This window comes from Bufo gargarizans, chromosome 9 (assembly GCF_014858855.1).
Source record: "Bufo gargarizans isolate SCDJY-AF-19 chromosome 9, ASM1485885v1, whole genome shotgun sequence".
Taxonomy (NCBI): domain Eukaryota; kingdom Metazoa; phylum Chordata; class Amphibia; order Anura; family Bufonidae; genus Bufo; species Bufo gargarizans.
Window position 1 is genome coordinate 37927195 of NC_058088.1, and position 26523 is coordinate 37953717.

The 26523-nt window shown below is 42.4% G+C and overlaps 1 protein-coding gene across 2 annotated transcripts in view; it reads left to right on the forward strand.

Annotated features, from left to right (window-relative positions):
- Nucleotides 1-26523, forward strand: part of DOCK11 (dedicator of cytokinesis 11) — a 266917-nt gene that overhangs the window by 191988 nt on the left and 48406 nt on the right. For both annotated transcript variants that reach the window (XM_044269084.1, XM_044269085.1), the window contains 2 exons: nucleotides 1426-1483; nucleotides 9223-9329. In XM_044269084.1, coding sequence (XP_044125019.1) covers nucleotides 1426-1483; nucleotides 9223-9329 — 165 coding nt within the window. The remainder of the gene's footprint in view (nucleotides 1-1425; nucleotides 1484-9222; nucleotides 9330-26523) is intronic.

Below are 26523 nucleotides of genomic sequence, written 5' to 3' on the forward strand. Positions count from 1 at the left end.
TGCCTGCTTTTGTCCCAATAGTTCCTGAAAAGGGATGATCAATGAGGGATCTAGGAGTTGAACCTCCGCCCATCTGATATTGATGACCTTTATTTACCATGTTCTAAATTTAACCATTTGTATTTTCTTTATTAGATGTAGAGCTTCTAATAAAGATATTGATCTGTCAGCTATTGTTATATCACTTTTTGCCGGGTCAGGTTAATTTAGATTAATTAAGGCTACTTGCAAACACATTCTGTCAGCATTTTGCATCCATATTTGTAAGACAAAACCAGGAGTGGCATCTAAACCAAGAGCAAGTGCCTCTTCAGTGTTTTGGACCCACTCCTGGTTTTTTACTTACTGTACCAATACTAATCCAGAATAGTGACCAAAATACTCCAATTGTATTCCAATTTGCATAAGGTGTGTGACACATTTTTGGATGATTTAAAGGGGTAGTAGGTAGTGACTGAATATATCCAGGTAAAGGGATTTCTGGGATTTTTTATGGATCACCTATTCTTAGGAAGGACCAAGAATGTATGATTGGTGTGAGTTCAATCTCTGGAAATCACACAGTCAGCAGAATGAAGACACCTCACTGATCAGCTATGCCAGGCACTGCCATGTTCTTTCTGCTAATCAATGGGTGCTCTAGGGCTCAGAGCCCAACCAATCATGCATTGGTGGCCTATCCGAAGTAGAGATCTCCACATGCACACTACATCAACACTAGGTCCAGTTTTATAGGAAACTGATTAATCAATCATTGTGGTTTGGGAGTATGAGAGGTGATTTGTGAAGAAGCAGACAAACATGAAGAGAGAATACAATGTAACAACTCAACTGTAATCTATCAGTCATGGATTTATATTACCACATGAAGCTGTCAGCTTAGGTACTGTAGGTTGGAGTATCGGCAACCCAACAATTCACTGTCATTTCTATAAAAAATATATCAGCTGATGATCCATTTTTGCAATGAGCATACAGTATAAAAGTCTATTTAGTGTGTTGTATACACATAAAGAATAACAGCTCGGTTCTGTCTGGGATACCCCAAGTTGTAAGTTCTAGGTTCTAGACCCCCTTGGAGACATGTGCCTCTAGTCCTGCGATGGCTAACCTCCGGCACTCCAGCTGTGGTAAAACTACAACTCCCAGGATGTACACTTGCTTGGCTGTTCTCGGAACTCCTCAGAAATGAGTGGAGCATGCTGGGAGTCGTAGTTTCACTACAGTTGGAGTGCCGGAGGTCAGCCATCACTAGAGTCTAGTATTTCCCCAGTGACACCTGCAGCTCAATATTCTTACAGGCTTTATGTGGATCACTGTTAGGATCTGTTCTCACATGTTAAGAAGGAAATATTTATCTGAGATCAAAAGATTGAAATAAATTTAAGTGATCTGAACACATATATATATATTTTTTTTGTTTAGGCTGCAATGTGTTGCATCCATGTAGCTGCTCTAGTTGCTGAATTCCTCTACAGAAAAAGTAAGTTATGACGTGCTAATGTGTAGTATTATGGGGGTATATATATTATTATTATTCGCCTATTTTGGGCGTAGAAAATGGTCTGAATTTGAGCCAGCTAGGAAGCTGTTGTAGAGTTAGACCGGTGGTGAATGCGCTGACGTTATGTAGAGGCCGGTGCCTCTTTATAACGTCGGCAGATCCACCGCCATAGCACAGGATTATTATAACGCCAGTCTTAATAAATGACATCCTATGTGTTTATGAGACTATTTGACCCGCCATTGTGTCTTATGTTAAGGCCCCTTTACAGTGCTCGATAGAGCAAATGATTGTCAAGAAGAAAGCGTTCGTTCCCAACAATTGTCTTCTCGTTAGTGGAGGTGACCGCCGCCTTTACATGCAGTGATCTCCTCCACAGTATGGTGAGGAGTGATCGCTAATGCCATCGCTCGTCCCCAAACAGAATCATTGCTTGTGGGCATTAGAGTACGCTATAGACAGCACGGCAAATAATGATTTAGGTGACAGATCTATTGCCTGATGAATGAGCATTTCACTTGTTCATCAGGTAATTGGCGCCACCTTTAAACGGGCTAATTATCTCTAAGGAGAATTCGTACAAACACTCGTTGCCGATAATCTGCCCGAATATCAGACAGTGCAAAGGGGCCTTTAGTGTTATTTTTGTGAGTTTTTGACTTGCCACTTTGTCATTAGTACTTTATAAATAATTAGATTATTATTAATATTGTAAATAGTACACTTTCTTTTATCAGTGTCGGACTGGGGTGCCTAGGGCCCACCAGTAGAACTGACTCTGGAGGCCCACCCTATATATGCAAATATAGCAAATTATTTTTTTTTAGCCTTCAGAATGCAGTTGTTGTTTTTTTCATCATAGCATTTCAAGATCCATCTTTTTATTTCCCCACTCATATAGCTCTGCTAGGCTTACTTTATTAGTGAATGAATGTATGAATGAATAACTTGTTTAGCGCTACACTTGCGAACTTAATCGCCTCAGGGCGCTTTTGCAGCCATTTTCTGCCTGTGCCTTTACAAGAGGTAGGTCTTAAGCTTCTTACTAAAGGCCAGATGATTTTCTTCTAAGCGGATCTTTGCGGGTAGGGTGTCCTTGGACTGCGGGGTCCTTGGACTGCGGGGTCCTTGGACTGCGAATCTTCGTTCGTGCCACAATGTGGGGGTACAAATCTTTTATTGATTACATTTTAATTCAATTTTTTTATTTATTTTTTGCGAGGGGGAGAGTAAATCAGAAATTGTTTTTTCACAGCAAAATGCTTTATGGAAAAAAAATTGTGTCATCGCATAACTTTTTCATTTGTCCACCAATGTTACCATATGACAGAGCTACTGCTACTACAAAAAAAAAAAAAACAATTGTAATGGCATTTAGGCCCAAACACTGCACATATAGGATTTCCAGTTGTGGTCAACACTTTCCATGCTGCAGTAGGGAAAACCTCTTTAGTGCAATGAATGGGCCTGAATGCCACTGCAATTTTATTAGCTGTAGCAGTTCAGCACCGTATGTGTCAAAGGGAAGGAGATCATTTTGCTTTTTTTTTTTTAACAATGTATTGTTACACTAGTTTCACCTTTGCATTTAGAAAGCCGGCAGGTTGTTGGAGATCACAGTTTGTGGCATAGTTGGATAATGCTGTGAACCGCTGGCATGCGCCACTTTTTGTCTGAATCAAAGCCGCCATTTCTGCCTAAAAGCAGCCGAATTCCTATGGGATTATGGGATTCCATAAAAATATTCTTCTTAGGGCTTAATAAAGTAAAAAAAAAAACACGTGCTCTTCTGGTGTGGGGAGAACTGATCTGGTGCCCCCTGTACCAGAGAAGGGTGACATCCCTGTGCAGTTGCACACCACTAAGCCCGACCCTGCTCTCCACACTTCACACTCTAGAGCAGAATCAGTACTTAACTTGCAGTCAACCCCCTCGCTCCGCTCCTGCTGTCTCTGCCTTGTGATATCATGCGCAGTGTGCAGCATGCCTACTGGTGCTGCCCTATTCTTTAAAGTGACCACCGCTGGAAATAGCTTTTCCTGTGGTGGTTCCCTGTCTTTTCACATCTGAAACTGTGTCTTTAGAACGCAGATATAGTTTAAAGTTCTGCCGCCATCAGGGGGGCCATACTGGTTATAGGATCTCCAGCAAGTGGGTGCGGAGCACAGAAATGCAGTGACACCGCTTGCTTGCGCAGAGAAGAGGACAGAAAGACCCCTTAATGATTAGCTCAGGGGCCCACCGAGGGATTCACCAGCTCCCCAGTGGGCCAGTCCGAGCCTGCTTTCTATTACAAATAAAGCTGGCCATAAATGGAACATATGTGTCTCCAGCACAAAAATATTTAATGCATTTGAAAAAAAAGTGCTATTAAAGTTTAGATCAATTCTGGCCCAAATGTATCACCTGGATCAGCAACAGTGGCATAGTCTGTAGTGTTGACTTGCCAGCATTGTGGAATGATGTAGATCCCAGTTTATTCCCTGGCGGGATGGATATGCTAGCATACTGGTTACCATACCATGGTGAACCAGCACCGTGTCACCTATTAAGATGAGATTGAGTTGGTCCACATAGACAGAGGGAAATTTGGTGCAGTTATAAAGACTTTTGGTGGCAGTCCGATACCCAGCACCACCGCTTATCAGCCGTTCTGTCAGTCCTAGAAATAACACAGAGAACGGAGGTTAAAACAAAGCTCTTTCCAGTGTGTAGTGGCTGTGCTGGGTTACTGTAGCCCAGCTCCCATGCTGAGAAGGGCTGATTGATACGGGTACCGGGTGTTCGACCCCCACAACCCATTATTTGTCATTTTTACTTTCTGCCAATAGCCATGTGTGAATCCATTAACCTCTCTAAGAGTCACTCAAGATTATCACTTTTTCCTAATATTCAATTTGGACAATCCATACCTGTTAAAAGGGTCCCTGGACAAGCAATTGTCACAAAACATCGCCTTGCTGAAATCCCCATTGATCAGCTGTAATCATTGGGATCATATGGCAGTAAGTGTTTAGTTTCCCTGCAGCGCCACCGCAAGGGAAAATATGCATTACACAGTGCCCATTCAAATCAGTGGGTTGTCTGTGTAATGCAGGACAGGACAGGTACTCCAGAGTAAGAGACACTCTTTGTACCGTAAATGCTCTCTTTACCCTGGCCAAGAAATGAGGATCCTGATCAGAAGACCTCTTCTGTTAAGTCATTATTCTTTTCTGTAAAAATGGGTTTTTAAATAATCGCTGTCACGGATGTACGAGGCATAAAGACGTTCCCGCGACACGTGGCAGGAGATCTGTGAGACTGGCAACACGTGGTTTGATCTGACATGTTTTTCTTTTGGATGAAATGACGTCTGTGTTGTTTCTGGTGCTTGTCACCCCTTCTTTCCCCAGGTGTGGCTATTGTGGTAATTTAACCTTCTCTTTGTTGTTGTTTCTCCCACTATGCTATGATGTTTATAGCTTCTGTTGGACTTATGGTTAGCTTGTGTTTGGTTCTCGGCTGAGTTCCTGGTGGTACCAAAGCTTTATTGAAGATAAGTGTTTCTTTTCCCTTTTGTATTTTGTTTATTATATGTGTGTGTGTTGCCTCTCCCTGTTGTTTGTCATTAGGCCTGAGGGAGACTCCTGTTCGTCCTTCCCTTTGGAGGAACAGGTAGACTCAGTCCTGAGATTAGTTCCAGGGTCCTATAGGGGGAGATAGGATTCTAGGTATCCGGTGTATTAACTTGTCTACTTTTGGGGCCTGTTCATACTGGTAGTCTGTCAGGACTGGAGTTAGGGTTTTCTCTAGGAAGTGTCCATCTTCCTTCCCTAGTTTCCAGGCCTTATTCCCTCACCCTTTTTCCTCCTATGCTCGGTGTGGTGTTTTCCTCCCACACACTAACTTGACATTATAAGCCACCAAAACCGTATTTTTTGCTTGTTTCAGTACAGCCATGGATCCTATTGCTGCACTGGCCGAACAGCTGCAGGGACTGTCTTTGTAGGTAGCTGACCTCCGCACGACCGTCTCACAGATCCAGAGACCACGGGCTGCTGCTGGTGGTTACCAGGCCTGTCTCAAGTTGCCCTCCCAGACAGATTCTCTGGGGGAAGTGATAATTTCATTTTGTTTAGTGTGTGCAAATTGTATTTTAGGCTACGTCCACACTCATCTGGGGATGAGAATCAGAGACTTGGTGTGGTTATTTAGATGCTTAAGGGGGACGCTCAGTCATGGGCTTTTTCTCTGCCGACCGGATCGCAGACTCTCCTGTCGGTGGATGAATTTATCAAAGCTCTGGGTCTCATCTATGATGTCCCGGATCAGACCTCCCTGGCCGAGACCAAGCTACGTGGCCTTTGTCTGGGAGAGTGTTCTGCTGAGATGTATTTCTCTGAGTTTAGGAGGTGGGCTACAGATAATGAGTGGAACGATCCAGCTCTCCATAGTCAGTTTTGTCAGGGATTATCAGAGAGGCTGAAGGATGCTTTGGCCTTTCATGAGAATCCTGAGTCTCTGGAAGCCGCTATGTCTCTTGCAGTACGTATTGATGGACTCCTGAGAGAGATCTAGGGGCCCCCACTCCCAGGACGTACTATCACATAACGTATAGTCTTCCTCTGACACTTTGGGTGAAGATACTCCTGGGTTTATGTCTGGGGACGAACCCATGCAGTTAAGGGGAGCTACTCCCGGATCCACTTTTAAGCATTCTGGTCGTAGGAAGAGAGTGTGTTTTTTCTGAGAACAGAAAGTACATTTTATCGATGTATGTCCATATGAAGGTGTTAGAGGCTCAGGGAGACATACCAGAGTCTTTCCTCTCTGGGAAATTGTTTGTTCCATCAGAATTGCATAAAAAGGCGTTTGAGGAACATCACTGTACGGTTCTTACAGGATACCCCGGGAGTAGATCCACTGCCGACCTCATCTCTCGTAAATTCTGGTGGCCGTGGTTGCGTAAGTGTGTTGAACACTATTTGTCGGTCTGTAGTATCTGTGCACGCGCTAAGGTGACACATACTCGACCTTGTGGATCTCTACTTCCGTTGCTCATCCCGTCCAGACCATGGACTCACTTGTCTATGGATTTTATTACTGATCTGATCTGCCTAATTCGTCTGGAAAGACAGTTATTCTGGTGGTAGTTGATTGTTTTAGTAAAAATGGTGCACCTTATAGCATTGCCTGGCCTACCTAATGCTAAAACACTTGCGCAAGTGTTTGTTGACAACATTGTAAAACTTCATGGTATTCCCTCTGACATGGTTTCGGGTCGTGGGACTCAGTTTGTGTCCAGATTCTGAAAGGCGTTCTGTACTCGGCTGTGGGTACAACTGTCTTTTTCTTCTGCTTTTCATCCTTAGAGGAATAGACAGACGGAGTGCACTAATCAGAGTCTGGAGACTTACTTAAGATATTTTGTCTCTGAGAACCAGGAGGAATGGTCCTCTTTTTTGTCTTTGGCAGAGTTTGTACACTGATACGTAATTGATAAAGGTGTTTGCCGTCGCTAATCAAAAGCGAATGACTGAAAAGGGGTATACGGCTTAAAAAGAAAATAAAACTTTACTATTATATCAACATTAAAATAGAATTATCCCCTAACAAATTATAAATATAACAAGGGCTGGTTTGGGTGGGTGGCTGATGTGCTACAGGACGGATGCTCAATCGTGTTCGTGACCTACGCTGGGCACCACCACGTCCATAGGGCAGCACAGCACACTCACAAGCCAAAGTGAGAAGTCAGGCTGGGATTCTTGTATATATATGATCCCCCCAGTACCTTGACCACATCTATACACATACTGGGTCACTGTAGGTAATAGAAGGGATCTGCGCAAATTAAATCCCTCAGGAACCCCCCTCTGCTGAGCTGCAATTATGAATAGCCTAACTGGCTCTGCCTAGTAACACTAGTCCTGCTCGACACATTTCTGAATATTCTATAGCGAACTTCTCATCAGCAGCACGGAGGGCATTATATGCAGAGGCATATAAATAACTTGGTGAATATGGGCAACAAGTATAAACGTGTGGCTGACAGAAAAACGTATGGATGGTCCGGACCTAAGTCCTTCTTGGAAGTTGGGTCCAAGGTTTATTGGTCCATATAAGATCACTGCCATTATTAATCCTGTAGCTTTTCGTCTTGAACTTCTTCAGGCTCTAAAAATTCATAATGTGTTTCACAAATCTTTGTTGAAAAGATATGTTAAACCTTTTGAGCCGTCTTCCTTGCCACCCGCTCCTGTCATGGTGGATGGCAGTTTGGAATTCCCGATCGCCAAGATTATTGACTCTCGAGTTCTCCGTAGATCCCTTCAGTATCTTGTTCACTGGAAGGGTTATGGACCAGAGGAGAGGATGTGGGTACTGGCATTTGACATGAATGCCAGTCGTTTGGTGAAAGCCTTTCACAGGTCTCATCCAGATGAGGTTGGTCCTGGGTGCCCGGAGGTCACTTGTAGAAAGGGAGGGGGGAACTGTCACTGACGTACCGAGGCATACAGACGTTCCCATGACAGGTGGCAGGAGATCTTTGAGACTGGCAACACGTGGTTTGATCTGACATGTTTTCCTCTTGGATCAAATGACGTCTGTGTTGTTTCTGGTGCTTGCCACATCTTCTTTCCCCAGGTGTGGCTATTGTGGTCATTTCGCCTTCTCTATTTAATGTTGTTTCTCCCACTATGCTATGCGGTTTATAGCTTCTGTTGGACTTATGGTTAGCTTGTGTTTGGTTCTTGGCTGAGTTCCTGGTGCTACCAAAGCTTTATTGAAGATAAGTGTTTCCTTTCCCTTTTGTATTTTGTTTATTATATATGTGTGTGTGTGAGAGACTCCTGTTCGTCCTTCCCTTTGGAGGAACAGGTAAACTCAGTCCTGACATTAGTTCCAGGGTCCTATAGGGTGAGATAGGATTCTAGGTATCCGGTGCAGTGTCGGACTGGGGTACCTAGGGTCCACCAGTAAAATGGGGGGAGACTAGGGGCCCAACTTACTCAGGGGCCCACCGGGGGATTCCCCTGTACCCCTGTGGGCCAGTCCGAGCCTGATCCGGTGTATGAATTTGCCTACCTTTGGGGCCTGTTCTTACTGGTAGTCTGTCAGGACTAGAGTTAGGGTTTTCTCTAAGAGGCGTCCATCTTCCTTCCCTAGTTTCCAGGCCTTATTCCCTCACCCTTTTCCCTCCTATGCTCGGTGTGGTGTTTTCCTCCCACACGCAAGCGTGACAATCCCTTTAACGAAAACAGACAGAGGGCCTTGTGAAGCTTTATGTAGACTGCTTTTGCGAGGCTAGAGGCAAACTTGCATGCTAATAAATAATGGGGCAAATTTACTAATCTTACAGATGGTGTACGCTTAGACAGGTTTATCCCAGTAGCTCAGTCTGTGTGTTAAATCTGGTGTGGAATTAGACACTTTCGTATAGCTTTATACCACTTATCAGCTTAGTTTAAAACAGAACTTTACCACAATTTTGGCGCTCCATGTCATACATCAGGACACGCCTCTTTTCTTGTGAAGTCACTTCCTTTTTCTGGTAAGCGACACACCCCTTTTGGGCTACACAAATATAAATTGTCTAAAACTAGATGTACCAAATTGCTCCACACGTTGGGGCAGTTTATCCCAGAATCATGTTAGTAAATGTGGGCCAATGTCTTGTGTGGTAGCTTTGTTGTGAGTTTAATAATCCTGACTAGTCATTTCTTTTATGTCAGAACTCTTTCACAGTGGCTGTTCTGTATTCAAGAAGATCACACCCAATATTGATGAGGAGGCAGCCATGAAAGAAGATGCCGGCATACTGGACGTCTACTACAGCGAGGTAAGGATGCACTGCTTCCTTTTGTGGAGTTGTTTCCCAGCTTTTTGCCTCACATGGATCCAGAGATCTCCCCATTAATTGCTGTAATTGCTCTGAAAGATTTGTTTCAAGCTGGCACTTTAGGGGGTGTGGACTTTCTCAGGGGGCGTGCAGTTGGTGGTAGTTGAAGGATGAAACTGAGCATGTATGTGAACCTCAGTGAGCTGGACAGAGAATTTTGAAAAAGAGCAAACAGCAGGTGGCGCTACTCAGATTTTAGTGAATAACTCACTGGCTATACAATTTTTTTTATTACATGCAGTTACAAATGTATTCAGGTCTAGGTGCTGGTTTGAAAAATGTAGAATATTTTTCATGGGGAAACCCCATAAGCAGCTTGATAGCCAAAGCACTAGAATAGATCCACAATGGCTTCCAACCTATAACACGTGTCACTTCTACGTTAAAGGTTAAACAATTTTTACAAAAATGACTGAAGAGAAATTCATTACAAAGACAAAGGTAGAATCAGTGTTATTTTCACACCAGATGAACCCTAATATGATGGCACTTACAAGGAGAAAGTTTTATTTCTTAGCTTTTGTAGCGGCAGAGTTTAGATAAGTTATAAATGCTCTTTGTGAGATCCTGGGCAACTCTCCTAAACTAAGATAACAAGCTGCTTTGTTTACTGTACCCGTAGCCAAACGCAGAGTCAGGTGTCCAATGATAAAAGCGAGGCATCAAAGTTTACAAGGAACCTGTCACATTCAACATGATGTCTGAGCTGCAGGCAGCGTGTTATAAAGCAGGAGATGCTGAGCAGATTGATATATAGTTTTATCGGGAAAGATTCAGTAAAACTTGTATTTCATACATTTAAATTCCTTCTCATTCTGGGCGTTGAAGTCCGGGAGGCGGTCCTATCAGTGATTGACAGCTATCTCTGTATACACAGTCATAGAGGAAGGGCTGAAAGGTTGATTTATGACTACTGATAAGGTCTACAGTATATTGAACTGTTTTGCTTGCTTGGGAGGTAGGGAACTATTACTCATGTTATCCCATGAATAATGTAAAAAAAAAAAAAAAAAAATCGGACAGCGTATAGGACATGACAATGTCTTTCTAACAAAGCTAGAATCACATGGATCCAGAGATCTCCCCATTCATTGCTCTGCTTCATTTATATCAAGCTGGCAGCTCATGGGAGTGTCTTTTCTGCTGCAGCTCAGGGGGCGTGTCTCAGCTCTCCCTATCACAGCTCAGGGGGCGTGTCTCAGCTCTCCCTATCACAGCTCAGGAGGCAGTTGAAGGATGGAACTGAGCATGTGCGGCCTTCTCAGTGAGCAGGTCAAAGAAATAAGAAAAAATAAATAAGAGCAGGTGGCGCTATACAGATACATTTTATTAAATAACTTAGTGGCTTTGCTAATTTTAATAATAAATACATGCAATTACAAAAGTATTCAGATCCAAGTGCTGGTTTGAAAACTGTAGAATATTTTTCGTGGGACAACCTCCTTAACTTCCCAGCTTAGGCTGGGTTAACATGTGAGCTTTTGAACTCCGGCAGCGTGTTCCGGCAGAGGAACAAACTGCTGGAGTTTACTGTATCCGTCACAGCAGGACGCCCGGAACGCCCACCGATCAGCTGTTTGAGAAGACAGAGACACTCCCAGGTCACAACACAGATTGCGGCACTGGCAGATAAAGACCAGGAAGCAGTGAGTACAGAACACACAGGGAGTGCATCATTTACCACTCCTTGTTCCTACTGTACTATTGAGCGCTTCCATAATGGAAGCGCTCATTAGTATTTGCACCATAAGAAGCGCCTTTATTTTTCTCCCAGTTGAAGGGGAAAAAGTCTGTCTTAGGGCTCATGCACAGGACCGTATATATTTTGCGGTACGTAAAAAACGGATCAGCAAAATATACGGATGACATCCCTGTGCATTCCGTATTTTGGGTCTTTAGGCCTGGGCTACACTGCAATTTTTTGTAGCACAACTGATTAATTTTAACTATTGAACTACAGCTTCAGTCCAGATGAATGCATTCAGTTGAAAGCAATCCTGTGGACTGCAGCTCCCACGATCAGATAGGGGTGACCTGTCAAGAAGATAGGTTATCAGTATAAACATTTTGGAAAACCCCTTTATTATTAATTCACAAAAAAGAATATAGACACTAAAGCTACAAAAAATACTGAAAGATGCACATATTGGGGGTCATTTATGGTGTGGCAGAATCTGCGACTTCTTCCCTGCTCATGCCAGGTCTAAAAAAGTGGGTGTGGAAGGGGGCAGTTTCTGCATCTGGTTTAGGCATATAAAATGGTCTAAATGTAAGACAGCAAAGAAGCTGGCTTACATTTGGAATCGGCGCTTGATGCGCCAAAGTTGAGGCCAGTGCCAAAATTTTTATACTGATAACCTATCTTCTGGACAGGTCATCCCTATCTGATCATGGGGGCTGTAGTCCACAGGATTGCTTTTAACTGAATGTATTCATCTGGACTGAAGCTGTAGTTCAATAGTTAAAACCAATCAGTCGTGCTACAAAAAGTTGCAGTTCTCTTATTATGTTCTCCTAACACCCTTCACTATGCATACATCTGCCCCAATACCTGTTTTTCATGTCTCTGCTTTCTTTCCCTCTGTCTGGGCATCAGACTATCCTGGCAAATCTGTTTACTTTCCTAGTTTCGTGTTTTGTTGAATAGGTAACTTTATTGATAAAACCTGGCTGCACTGCACAGTGATGAGTCACAGGCTGGACATGCCCCCACTGCTCAGTCTACAGGAGCTACTCCCACTACATGTGGCCATGTTACTACACCCATAAATTAATCCTGCTAGTCTATTTCTCAGTATCTAAATGACATCACTGACACTCCACAGGCTCTTCCGTCACCATCTCCAGAATGAGTGCAATAAACAGTTTGAATCAGCAAGCATATCGAGGTCTGCATTTTGAGGATCAGAATATGACCTGTTCTATCTTTTGTGGAACTGACACACTGATAATGTTCAGGTGTTTTCCACACCCGTGGTCCCAGAGCATGCGCAGTAGTGTGCAGGCATCAGGACCAGGGAAGGCCGGCAGGAGGCGGTGATGTCAGCGATGACGCTCTGTCTCCTGCTTCTTTTTTTTTTTTTTTTTTTTTTCTTTTTCTTTTTCTTCCGAACTGGATGGACAAATGTCTTTTCGGCCTTATGTACTATCACTAACCAAACACTGGCATAAAGACCAAGGAACTCTCAAAACAAGTAAGGGACAATGTTGTTGTTTTTTAAAATTGATTATCTTTATTAATTAATATATCGAAACATTACAAATAGAAGAAAAAATACAATTTCTCCCCAACCCCAATTCCCTAAAGAAACCCTCCCCTCCCCCCCTACCTGTGGTGCGTCAAAATAAAGACCTTTATCAATAAAGAAATTAAACACAACTAATCAAGTTCTCCAACCACCCCATATCTTAATCCACTTCTCCTCAGCTTCCCTCTGTTTATACATAATTTTCTCATAATTTTTTACCTTAACAATTAGATTTTGTCCATGTAATTATATCTGGAGTATATCGAGCAAACCAGGTCCGACTGACCAGCACTCTGGCCAACATCAATATCCTACTCAGGAGGATCTTTTGATACTTGTGATTATTTAATTTGGAAAGATCATTAAGCACGAATACTTGTGGTTCAAAAGGGATTCGTATTTTTAGTTTATACATAATACAATTATTTATAGTATTCCAGAAGTTTATGAGTTCTGGACAAGTCCATATCATATGAAGAAAATCCGCTCCTACGGTATCGCATTTAGGGCAGTTAGACGTGTCTCTTAATCCACATTTATTCATCCATAAAGGAGTAATATATAATCTATGGCAAATATAAAATTGTATTAAAACATGGTTGAAGTTCTGGGATAGTGAGACTAAGTTCCCAAAAATATTCTCCCACCCTTCTATTTGTAAATTCGGACAATCCACCTCCCACGCTTTTTGTCCTGGTGACTGTGTATCACTAAACCGTGCCTTAAGTAATGACTTATATATATTTGAAATTTTTATTCTAGACAGTGTACCCCCTACCCAATCATTCAAAAAAGATGAATTATCTATATCCAACACCAGTTTATCATCCAAACTGGATAGTACTGAGCGCAATTGAAAATACCTAAACCATGAAAGGTTTGTTATACTGTGTGTCATTGCTATAAATGGTTTAATTTCTCTATCTTTAACTACCTGTGAAATATACAGAATTTTATTCTTCTGCCAAAATGTGTCAGCTGCAATATCATCTAGCCTTTGTAAATACAGATTATGCCAGAGAGGCGTAAATGTAAGTGAACCCTTAACCTTCAACCATGTCCTAGTTGTAGCCCACACTTTCAGGAGTAATTTTATAGTCTCTCTGTAGCCTCGCTCATAACTCTTCAATAAACCAGATTCCAACAAGGTAAAAATATTATTGTGGGCATGGCTAGTTACCAACTTCCCCAGCAATGCACTGTTCTCTGATTCATAACACATCAATAACTGGGCTGCAATAAAATACCCTTTAAACTAAGGGAGATTTAAACCCCCGCACTCCACAGATTTATACAAATATTCCAGCTTTATTCGAACTCGCTTTCTTCCCCATATTAAATCATTAATTATTCTTTCCATGAGTTTAAAATATTTGTCTTGTATCCAAATAGGTGTATTCCTGAGCACATAAAGAAATTGTGGTAGTATCACCATTTTAACTAGTGAAACTCGGTCAGCTCTGGATAGGGGAAGTCTCAGCCAGATCCCTATTTTAGCTCTAGTCCTTACCATTATGGGAATCAAATTGAGTTGTACAAAATTTTCAACCCGAGGTGATATAGTCAAACCCAAATATTGAAAAGTGTCAACAATGTCTAACTGTGTCACAAGAACCTCTTTCTTTGGCAGGGGGTCTATTGGCATCAAGCTGGTCTTGGCCCAGTTTATAAGAAGACCAGACACCTCACCAAATGCTTTAACCATTTGAATAATCCTAGGAAGAGTGATTTCCGTATGGTCTATAAAAAACAGAACATCATCCGCATATAAGGAGATACGGTCTTGTACTCCTAGCGTACCAAATCCTTTAACCTGATCATCCTGCCTGATGGCCATCGCAAGGGGTTCGATATAAATATCGAATAACAAGGGAGATAATGGACAGCCCTGCCGCGTGCCTCTATTTAAATCAATACTACTACTCAGGATTCCATTAAGACTCAATTTTGCCCTTGGAGATCTATACAATAACTTAAGAGTGCGTATAAACTTTTCCCCAAAGCCCATCCTTGCCAGAACCTTCCAGAGGAAGCGCCACTCCACCCTGTCAAAGGCCTTGGAGGCATCCAATGACAGGATGGAGCGAGCGGTCCCCCCAGGGGCCTGAATATTAGAAAAAAGCCGATGTAAATTGTGATGTGTGCCCTTGTTTTGAATAAAGCCACTCTGATCCGGATGGACAATAGAGGAAATGACCCTAGAAAGCCTTGTAGCCAGGACCCTCGCAAGAAGCTTTACATCTGCATTAAGCAGTGAGATTGGTCTATAAGATTCTAAATCTAAAGGGTCCTTGCCTTTTTTTGGAATTAATATTATTACAGCCTCCATCATTGAGTCTGGCAGCTTCCCATCCTCCATTGATTCAGCAAAGACCTCCAACAGTCTCGGGAGAATACAATCCCTATATTTACTGTAGAATTCATATGGGAGCCCATCTGAACCAGGAGTGGAGTTAGCTGAGCATAATTTAATAGCTCCCTCAAGTTCCTGAATTGAGACCTCTAGTTCAAGTGCTTTCTTTTGCCTCTCAGTAATAGTTGGAAAGATGATCCTGTCAAGATAAAAATCTATCTTATCATCTGTGATGTTAGATTCGGCTTTATACAAATCAAGGAAATAGTCAACAAAGGCCTTCTCTACCGGGCCCTGTCTAGTGACCATCCTACCATCAATCAGTCGAACCTTATCTATATATTTTTTAGATTGTTGACTTGAAATTACTCTGGACAAGAATTTACCGGGTCGCCCTGACTCGGTAAAGTATTTTTGCCCTTTAAAGAAAAGGCTCTGTTGGGCCTTGTCCAATAAAAAATTCGAATATATTTGTGTGGCTCTTTGCATATTTTCCCTGTTCTCCTCCGTCTTATTCATGTAAAAGGATTCTGTCGCCAGTGCTACACGTTCTTCTAGATTTTTCTGTTTTTTCCCGTACTCCTTTCTAAGGTTCGCGATGTTACTAACCATCAATCCCCTCATATACGCCTTAAAAGTATCCCATACCACTTGAATTTTTGCTGAGCCATAGTTATTATCCCAGAATCGGCCAATTTAATTTTGGATTATTTCATGTGTCTTTATAACTGATAGCCAATAAGGATTTAGTCTAAAAGGAGGTTTTGATGTATATCTTTCCTGAGATAAGCAGAGTTCAAGTAGTAACGGAGAGTGATCCGATATTGACCTCGTTTCATATTTCATTCGCTTTACCAATTTCACATGTTTACTGCTTATCAATGCAAGATCTATTCTGGACATTGATTTACCTGCTTTACTAAAACATGAAAAAGCCCTTTTCCCCTGTCCTAGATATTCCCAAACATCTTCAAAACCAGCCTCCAGGCAAAACCGTGCCAGGGGAGACCCCTGGAGCGGACTGACACTCGTAGAGACCCTATCACGTACAGGATCAATGACACAGTTAAAGTCGCCAATAATCAGTGTTGGACACTCTGGCCATTTATCCATAAATAATACCAAAGAATTAAGGACCGAAAAGGAAAATGGCGGTGGAATATAAACAAAGGCCAAAATACATATCTTCCCCCTTAACCTACAATATAAAAAAATAAATCTCCCCTGTTGGTCGACAGAGGATGCCTCACAGACAAAATCAATAAGTCTATGTATCAAGACAGTAACACCTCTCGAGTAATTGGAGAAGGTAGAATGATAAGTGTGTGCAGCCCATCCCCTATCGACCACCCTAGAGGTCTCCTCAGTGAGGTGGGTCTCTAGCAGACATACTATTGCTGGGCTGGTAAGTGGACCTGAGTCAAGTCAAAAACCGCTTGTCTCTTTCCTCTATCCCCCAAACCGCGTATATTCCAGGCAATAATTCTAGTCAACATTATCAACAGCGGTTAAATGGGAAAGGAGGAGATGGAAAGGAAGAGAAACAAAAAAAAAACAAAAAAAAAACATACCTATTTTGACGCACCACAGCCCAACCCCGACCCCCCCCCCCCCCACGTGCAGGTAATCCACCACGTATTGTAGTAGATTTCTTTCCTATGACCATCCCTCCCGCACTCCCCCCACTCGGCCGCCCCCATTAGGAAGCGAAGAGAAATAAATTTAGGGGTATAAGCCCCTTATAACAATTATTATTCCCGCCAGATCATAGAACAGTTAAGTCATAGATTATTTCGATCAAGCCAGTCCGCGGCTTCTTCCGAGGTGTCAAAAAAAAGAGTTTTATCATTGAGAATAATCCGTAATTTTGCTGGGAATATAAGAGAATATTTAATGTCCCTTTCTCTTAGCCTCTTTTTGACAATCATAAATGTGCGTCTCTTTTCTTGTATATCTTTTGAGAAATCTGGAAAAAAGGCCAATCTATTCCCATTATATACAACCGGTGAGCATTCCCTCGCCCTTCTCAAAAGGATGTCTTTATCCCCTGTGGTCAATAACTTAACAAGAAATGTCCGAGGTTGTCTCCCTGGAATTGGTTTACCCCCTGGGACCCGATGAGCTCTTTCGATCATAAAAAAAGAGGAAAATGAATCTTTCCCAAAATTCTCAAAGATTAACTTCTGTATGAATTGGGTTGGGTTCTTCTCTTCCGCACCCTCTGGAATCCCTATTATTCTCACGTTGTATCTTCGTGACCGATCCTCAAGGTCCGCCACCTTTTTCTTCAGAAGGTTATACTCTAATTTAAATGTGGAGACTTCGGTATTTATCTTTTTGGATTCATTCTGTATCAGGGCAACGGAACTCTCGAGGTTGTTAACTCTGTCTCGCATTTTTGACAAATCGTCTTTTATTAGTCCCACATCAACTTGGATAAACCCAAGTTGGGTTGTGACAGCCTGTATTAAATCCCCATTTTGTTTAACCGCTAGCAATATTTCTTCTAACGGAGAAGAGTTGTCATTAGGGATAACTTCCCCCATTATACCATCTTCCTCTTCGGGGTATCTAGAGGCTTTTTGTGGTTCTAACTCAGTCATCTCTGGATCGTCATTTTTTTTTGTGACAGGTTCCTTTTGTCCGCCCCTTGTATTAACCCTCGGAGACCTCAGGAACTGGTCTATTTTTGTTGTTTCAACAGTTTTGGACCCGAGTTTCTGACTTGAGAGGTCAGCCGAGCGCCTACTAGTTTTGGGAGCCATACCTTGTTCCTGCTCTCTTTTTTTTTTTTTCCTTGTTCCGCCTCTTTCTCTCCTTTTGTATATGTGTCACTTCTTCTTCCTTTTTACTTATTTATTTATTTATTTATTTATTTTCCTTCCTCCTCCCTCTACCTCTTTTCCCTCTTTCCTTTGTCTTTTCCTTTTTTTTTTTTTTTTTTTCCCTCTCTGTCTCCTGCTTCTGAGAGGAAAAGAAGAAGATGGTGCTGGAGCGGAAGAGCTGAAAACCCAACAGGAGCGGTCACGTGACCATGAAGAGGACTGTGGAAATGCTGCTGATACGGCAGGTAAGTATGGCTGTCCTAATCTTGGTAGGACCAGAGAACCCCTTTAACAAAGATTCTGGTTGGTATGGGATGCGCTTAAAGGGGTTATCTGGCAACTTGATATGGATGACCTAGCCTCAGGAAAATAATCTTGAAGAGCAATTGCGAGTGAGAGAAACCAAATATGTGGGTGATTTTATTAATGGAGACCTAATTAAATGGGAGAAGCACAGGAAAACGATTAGACCCATTTGATAAATGAAGCTCAGGAAACACTTTATTTCCAAATCAAAAACGGCTCCATGAATCTGACATTACTGGAAAAGCTTTGGCAACAATCATAGATTAATACATGCGGTAGCTATTAAGGTTATTTACTGTATAACTCATAAGAGATTTTATCGACTTTTGTTAATTACTACGAAAAGCTTTATTTTTCAAAGACTTTTTTTTGTCTGGAGATTAAATAAAAAAAAATGTATATTCTGTGAAAATCCTTCATGTCACTCCAAGGGGAAAAAAGCAATATATGCAACTTGGCATGCCTTCAATGCAGAGGCATCTAATAGGGATATGCTGGTCTTGCAGTTTGCAGAAGTGAATTTAGTGGGTAAATCAAAGTCAACATTATATATCTTGTATATATATATACAGTACAGACCAAATGTTTGGACACACCTTCTCATTCAAAGAGTTTTCTTTATTTTCAAGACTATGAAAATTGTAGATTCACACTGAAGGCATCAAAATTATGAATTAACACATGTGGAATTATATACATAACAAAAAAGTGTGAAACAACTGAAAATATGTCATATTCTAGGTTCTTCAAAGTAGCCACCTTTTGCTTTGATTACTGCTTTGCTCACTCTTGGCATTCTCTTGATGAGCTTCAAGAGGTAGTCCCCTGAAATGGTTTTCACTTCACAGGTGTGCCCTGTCAGGTTTATTAAGTGGGATTTCTTGGGGTTGGGACCATCAGTTGCGTTGAGGAGAAGTCAGGTGGATACACAGCTGATAGTCCTACTGAATAGACTGTTAGAATTTGTATTATGGCAAGAAAAAAGCAGCTAAGTAAAGAAAATCGAGTGGCCATCATTACTTTAAGAAATGAAGGTCAGTCAGTCAGCCGAAAAATTGGGAAAACTTTGAAAGTAAGGGCTATTTGACCATGAAGGAGTGTGATGGGGTGCTGCACCAGATGACCTGGCCTCCACAGTCACCGGACCTGAACCCAATCGAGATGGTTTGGGGTGAGCTGGACCGCAGAGTGAAGGAAAAAGGGCCAACAAGTGCTAAGCATCTCTGGGAACTCCTTCAAGACTGTTGGAAGACCATTTCAGGTGACTACCTCTTGAAGCTCATCAAGAGAATGCCAAGAGTGTGCAAAGCAGTAATCAAAGCAAAAGGTGGCTACTTTGAACAACCTAGAATATGACATATTTTCAGTTGTTTCACACTTTTTTGTTATGTCTATAATTCCACATGTGTTAATTCATAGTTTTGATGCCTTCATAGTCATGAAAATAAAGAAAACTCTTTGAATGAGAAGGTGTGTCCAAACTTTTGGTCTGTACTGTATATTTTCCAGAAATTTGGATAAACTCCCATAACACGTGTTAAAACTTTAAAACTTTGATATTGATGGCCTATCATCAATATCAGATCGTCAGGGATCCGACTCCTGAGACCCCAGCCGATCAACTGTTCTAAGAGGCCTCTTTCTAAGTTAGTTGCATACATCAGTCACATGGCCTAGGTGCAGCTCAGCCCCTAGCAAGCGAAGGGGGCTGAGCTGCAATGCCAAGCACAGCCGCTATACAATGAACGGTGCTGCGCTTGGTAAGCTGTGAGGAGACAGCAGCACTCACAGCACTCTCCAATGTAATAATAATGACCTGTCTTAAGGATAGCCCATCAATATCAAATTCTTTTATAACCCAATTAATAAACGGTATTTGATTCAATAACCATTCTCTTTGGGGAAGGAATTGGGGGCTTTAGCTGTGTCCGCTATCAACAAGACAGCGGGATTAGATGGGCTACCTTTTATGATGTTAAAATAACTTTTTGAAGTCCTTAACCCATTCCTGACCAGAGCAACGCGGCGTGCTCCATGGCCATTTGGTGCCTGCTGTTTCATACAGCAGATACCCGCAGCTAATGTCCACAACTGGCAGTAATGCTGATTGTGGACTTTTAACCCTTCAAATGCCATGGTCAAACATGACCAAGATATCTTGACATGTTGAAACCCGGAAGTGTGCTTCCGGGTGTGCTCCTACTATTCCCACCCGCCCACAATGATCTGGGGAGCCAGATGTACAGTAATGTGTGGCAGCCCCTGTCCCCCTGTGTGATATTTTCCATGGAGCCCCTGCCAGCTATGTGAGCGGAAAAATAAAAAGGTTATGGCCCCAGAAAGGCAAAAAGTTGAAAACATAAACGAAAAAAACCTCTGGGGCTGAAGGGGTTAATGAATCAGTGAGGGAAGGCAGTTTGCCTAGCTCATTGACAGAAGCATTGCTTATTCTTACATGCTTAGGTCTCGTGCACACAACCGTATGTATTTTGCGGTCCGCAAAACATGGATCTGCAAAAAATATGGATGACGTCCGTGTGCATTCCGTATTTTGCGGAATGGAACAGCTGGCCCCTAATAGAACAGTCCTATTCTTGTCCATAATGCGGACAATAATAGGACATGTTCTATTTTTCTTGAGGAACGGACATTCGGAAAGGGAATGCACACAGAGTAGCTTCCATTTTTTGTTTGTTTTTTGCAGACCCATTGAAATGAATGGTTCTGCATACGATCCGCATAGCCCTTATTCTTACTTTTCTTGTCCTAGAAATCAGATCAGTGGGAATTCGGCTTTCAGTATCCTCGCCGAACAGCTGTTTTTTTTGTTTTTTAAATGCTCTTTTATTACCTTTCAGCCAAGGTGTATAATGTGCAAATAGCTTTTAGCTTTGACAGACTTGAACTGGGTACTGGTGTGGAGTTCGCCAGCAGCATTTTTTAGCTGATCATAGCTACAGGGTGTTTTTTGGGGATTTTGGATATTCAGGTTATTATTGTGTTCATCTTAATAGCCTCAATGACAGTTTGAAGTTTCCTTTTATATACAGTACACTGCCTGTCCAAAAAAAAGTCGCCACCCAAAAAAAAAGCCTTTAGCTTTGATTACGGCACGCATTCGCTGTGGCATTGTTTCGATAAGCTTCTGCAATGTCACAAGATTGATTTCCATCCAATGTTTCATTCATTTTTCACCAAGATCTTGCATTGATGATGGTAGAGTCTGACTGCTGCGCAAAGCCTTCTCCAGCACATCCCAAAGATTCTCAATGGGGTTAAGGTCTGGACTCTGTGGTGGCCAATCCATGTGTGAAAATGATGTCTCATGCTCCCTGAACCACTCCTTCATAATTTGAGCCCGATGAATCCTGGCATTGTCATCTTGGAATATGCCCGTGCCATGAGGGAAGAAAAAATCCATTGATGGAATACCCTGGTCATTCAGTATGTTCAGGTAGTCGCTGACCTCACTCTTGGAGGACATACTATTGCTGAACCTAGACCTGACCAACTGCAGCAACCCCAGATCATAGCACTGCCCCCACAGGCTGGTACAGTAGGCACTAGGCATGACGGGTGCATCACTTCATCTGCCTCTCTTCTTACCCTGATGCACCCATCACTCTGGAACAGGGTAAATCTGGACTCCTCAGACCACAGGACCTTCTTCCATTGCTCCAGAGTCCAACTTGACTAAGTGTCGCAGGCCCTTTTTGGGATCAAACTTTTAAGCTGCAAGCCTTAAAATTTTGCACAATTGCACAAGGACACCCAAAATAATGAGTACTGGGTGGCACTTTAGGTTATGTTATAAATTACATTTTATTTGCGTATGTCAAAAGTTGTCTTGAAACCCTTGGCAGTGAAAAGGTTAGTTAGAAAGGTTAGTGGGAGTTTTTACCTCAGGTTTGTCAGCCATCAATAACTTAGGCCCTTTTCAAACATCAGTGTTTTTCGTCAGTGATTTCCATCAGTGATTGTAAGCCAAAACCTGGATTGGAGCCTCCACAAAAATAGCGTATAAGGAAAAAGATCTGCACCTGTTCTGTGTTTAGAGCCGCACCTGGTTTTGGCTCGAAATCACAGATTGAAATCACTGACCAAATAACTGACGTGTGAATAAGGCCTTACAGACAGTCCACAAAAATTGAATGGCCCTGATTTATCAACAGGGGACAATTTGAAGTCTGTCTTCAAGTTTGTCTCTTTGTGTAAAGGTGCATTTAGACGGACTGAGAATTGGGCACAATCTGCCTATGTAAATGTGCCACCAATCACCCGATGAATGAGCGAAACGCTTGTTCATCAGGTGATACAGGCACCACCGATCATAGTTTCTGGGCAACAGATTGTGTGGTCTAAACAGATCTGTAAATGCAGAGGTCTCCTTTACTGAACCAGCAGCTGACTGTCAGGAAGAAACACTTTCTTCCAGACAATCTTCTGCAGAATCTTCCCGTCTAAATCCACCTTAAGGGCTTGTTCACACGGGCACCGTCTGTGGGGCAGCCGCATGGGGATCGCAGACCCATTCACTTGAATGGGTCTGCGATCTGTCCGTTCCGCAAAAAGATAGAGCAAGTGCTATCTTTTTGCGGTGCGGAGGCACGTAACAGAACCCCAGAAAGCACTCCATAGTGCTTCCGTAGTGTGGAATAGAAGCACGGAATGGAACATCTCCGGATTTGCTGACCCATTGAAGTGAATAGGTCCGCATCCATGATGCAGAATGCACACGGAGCGGTGCCTGTGTATTGCGGATCCGCAAAATGTGGTCTGCAATACGGCATAGTGTAAATGAGCCCTAAAGCTAACGGTCAGCGAGCCAAATTTATAAAAGTGGTGCACAGCACTTGTTGAATTTCCCACAGGCAAATTCTCAAATTCTTACTTTTTAACTGTCACAGCTAAGGCAGGTCAGGAGTGGCGAGCAGTTGAGACAATTTTTTGAGACAATCCCTATGATAAATAAGGCCAAAAACCCACGTTGTCCACAGGAATGTCCACAAACAGTTTTCTCAAGTTGACTTAGGAGGAGCAAAACATAACTATAGTGTGTAGAGGACTGTTGATCCGCTATACAATGTACGGCGCTGTGCTTGGTGAGCCTTGAGAAAGCAGCTGCGTTCATACATTTTTCAGCCTTTTGTGTAATAATATGTACAGTACAGACCAAAAGTTTGGACACACCTTCACATCAAGAGAATGCCAAGAGTGTGCAAAGCAGTAATCAAAGCAAAAGGTGGCTACTTTGAACAACCTAGAATATGACATATTTTCAGTTGTTTCACACCTTTCTGTTATGTATATAATTCCACATGTGTTAATTCATAGTTTTGATGCCTTCAGTGTGAATCTACAATTTTCATAGTCATGAAAATAAAGAAAACTCTTTGAATGAGAAGGTGTGTCCGAACCTTTGGTCTGTACTGTACATGTCATATATGCACTGTAGTCAGTCCAGCTAATAAAATGGTAATGATGCATTACAGTTTTTGCCAGCTAAACCATCTTTTTCTGCAGATATAATGTTAACTTCTTTTCATTAGAACATGCATGTGTTTTTGATCTCAAGAACAGTGCAGTGTGCAGTGATATTTTTGCCAGCAAAAAATGCTGGAACCTCGTCAGACCGCTGACTGACCCGACTAGAATCAAGAGGGTCAACATTCCCTGGTTCCCATTTAAAAAAAAGAGCTCACTGCAATCAGTTAATTATCCTGTTTATTTAACCCAATGCAACGTTTAGTGACCATATACACAGCAAACCAGGTGTCAATCACTGTAAGGGAATCAAACATAACTATATCATTAGTCATATCCTGTCATATAAGGTAATATAATATAAAGTAATATAATAAGTCATACTGTGCAACACACATCATGATTGGTATTACTAAATAGTGAGTTACGGTACATAGTACAAACTAGATACTTATTTCATACATAGTTATATATTTACATGGGGTACATGGGTTAAACTCATAGTCTCTTTTTAACATGTAAACAAATCTCACCCCATCGGTATCTTGGCGTCCTCTCCTCCATATAGCGCGTGTCTGCAAGTCAAGCCCCGATCTCAGTGCATTTTAGGTGCTTTTTAATAGTGTGTCTGTGAAGGTTCTCATTTATCCAGGTCATGCTATATATCTGTAAAGAATAAATCAAGGCAACTGGACGTACTGTAGATTTCTTGAGAAACGTTTCACTCGTTCTTCCAACGAGCTTTCTCAATTCTGAGTGATTGTACAAAAAATTCTGGGAATAATATGTAACTGAATCCACATCTGGTAATTAGACCCAGCATTGGGTCAAAGGTGTTGATTCCATTATCCTAATTGGAGTCAGTAGGTGATAAAGACTTCCCAGAAAAAGGTGTCAAGACAGCATTGTATGTGGCAGACAATAGATGTCTAACCCCCCCACCTCTATTCAAGCCTGGCTTCTCCATTTTTATGTAGATGGCCTCCTTCACGCCTCGTTTGTACCAATCGGCCTCCTTATCCAAAACACGTACTTGACTGTCTTCAAAGGTGTGACCTGTTCCTTTTAGATGTAAGTACACGGCTGAATCTTGACCAGAGGTTTTGGCTCTTCTATGCTGAGCCATACGCTGATGTAGTTGTTGTTTTGTTTCGCCGATATACAGTTCTGAGCATTCCTCATTGCACTGGACTGCGTACACAATGTTGTCCATCTTGTGTTTAGGCGTTGGGTCTTTGGGGTGAACCAGTTGTTGCCTCAGTGTGTTGCTGGGTTTAAAGCAAACAGGAATGTGATGTTTATTAAAATTCCTTTTGAGTTTCTCAGACACCCCAGCTATATATGGGATAACCATATTCTTGCGTCTGTCATGCTTCTCGCCCTCACTGGTAGTCTTGGTGGTCTTTCTTCTCCTTCCTTCTGTTTTGACAAAGGCCCAAACTGGATACCCACAAGTTTTAAGTGCCCCTCTGAGGTTTTTGAGTTCCTTCGCCTTGGCCTCTGTGCTAGTGGGGATTTTCTCTGCCTGGTGGTGTAGAGTCTGGATGACTCCCAGTTTGTGGTCTAGAGGATGGTGGGAATCAAACAGCAGGTACTGGTCTGTGTGTGTTGGTTTTCGATAGACCTCTATTCCCAGCTTCCTTCCCTCTTCCACTGTTTTTAATAGTGTGAACGTATCTAGGGTGCTTCTCTCTGTTGGAATTCTAAGCACAATGTATTACGGATAGCTATGTAAAAACTATTTGCAGCCCATTCATATATAAGGCAGTGGGAAATGTAGAATACACTAATAAAAGTGCAGATATTAACAGGTGTTTCCCGCTGCCGAATCCAGAACTCCTTTGTACACCTTGTACAAATAGTAGATTTTTCTTTTCAGTAGCTGAAAAAAGTGACGTTGAAAGCAGATTGGATTGTGGATTCCCTAGAAGCCCATAGGGAAACAGAAACCTTACTTAAAACTGATCTAAAAGCTTATAAAAACTCCTCCAAAACAGCCACCAAATTACAAATCTGCCACCAAAAACGACCTGTCTTCAGCTACTGATTCTGGTACTGATCCACCACTGAACAGTGTGGACATACCCTCAGGGAAAAGCATTGGTAAGACAAAAAGTCTGCAACACGTCTTTAAAGGGATTCTGTCACCTCCCCTCAGCCAAAAAACGATTTAAAAGCAGCCATGCAGCACAGCTTACCTGGATTAAGCTGTGCTCTTTTATCTTGAAATCCGTCCAGCAGTTAGTGCAAAAAACGACTTTGATCGATATGTAAATGTGTCCTGAAGGTGCCCAGAGGGGCGTTTTTTTCTTCTTAGTGAGCCCAGTACCGCCCCTCTTTCAGTGCCCAGCCCGCCTTCCTTGTACTGTCTAACCGCCGCCTCCAGCCTCTCCTCCCTCTCCCTCACGCCGAACGAAGTCTCGCACAGGCGCAGTACCCACTGAGGGCTGCGCCTGTGTGATCATCAGGAGACTGAGGGCGGCAGCTTCATCTTCGTCACTGGGCATGCGCCGAGCCCAGTGACGTCCGATGTTAGCTCTTTCCCTCAGTCAGCCTGGTAGGAAGCGCAGAGGATTGCCGATCGGCTGCTGCACCCTGCGCTTTCTCCAGTCTGCCTGCCACAGTGAAGACGGCCAGCGATTTCTTTCCCCACCCTCCCTTCAGGAAAGAAATAAGTATTTGTTGGGGCGAATTAGGTATTATTATATTAAGTAAAGCTTTACTGAATTTATACATTTTCACTGAGCAAAAACAAATACTTATTTCTTTCCTGAAGGGAGGGTGGGGAAAGAAATCGCTGGCCGTCTTCACTGTGGCAGGCAGACTGGAGAAAGCGCAGGGTGCAGCAGCCGATCGGCAATCCTCTGCGCTTCCTACCAATACCAGTACAAGGAAGGCGGGCTGGGCACTGAAAGAGG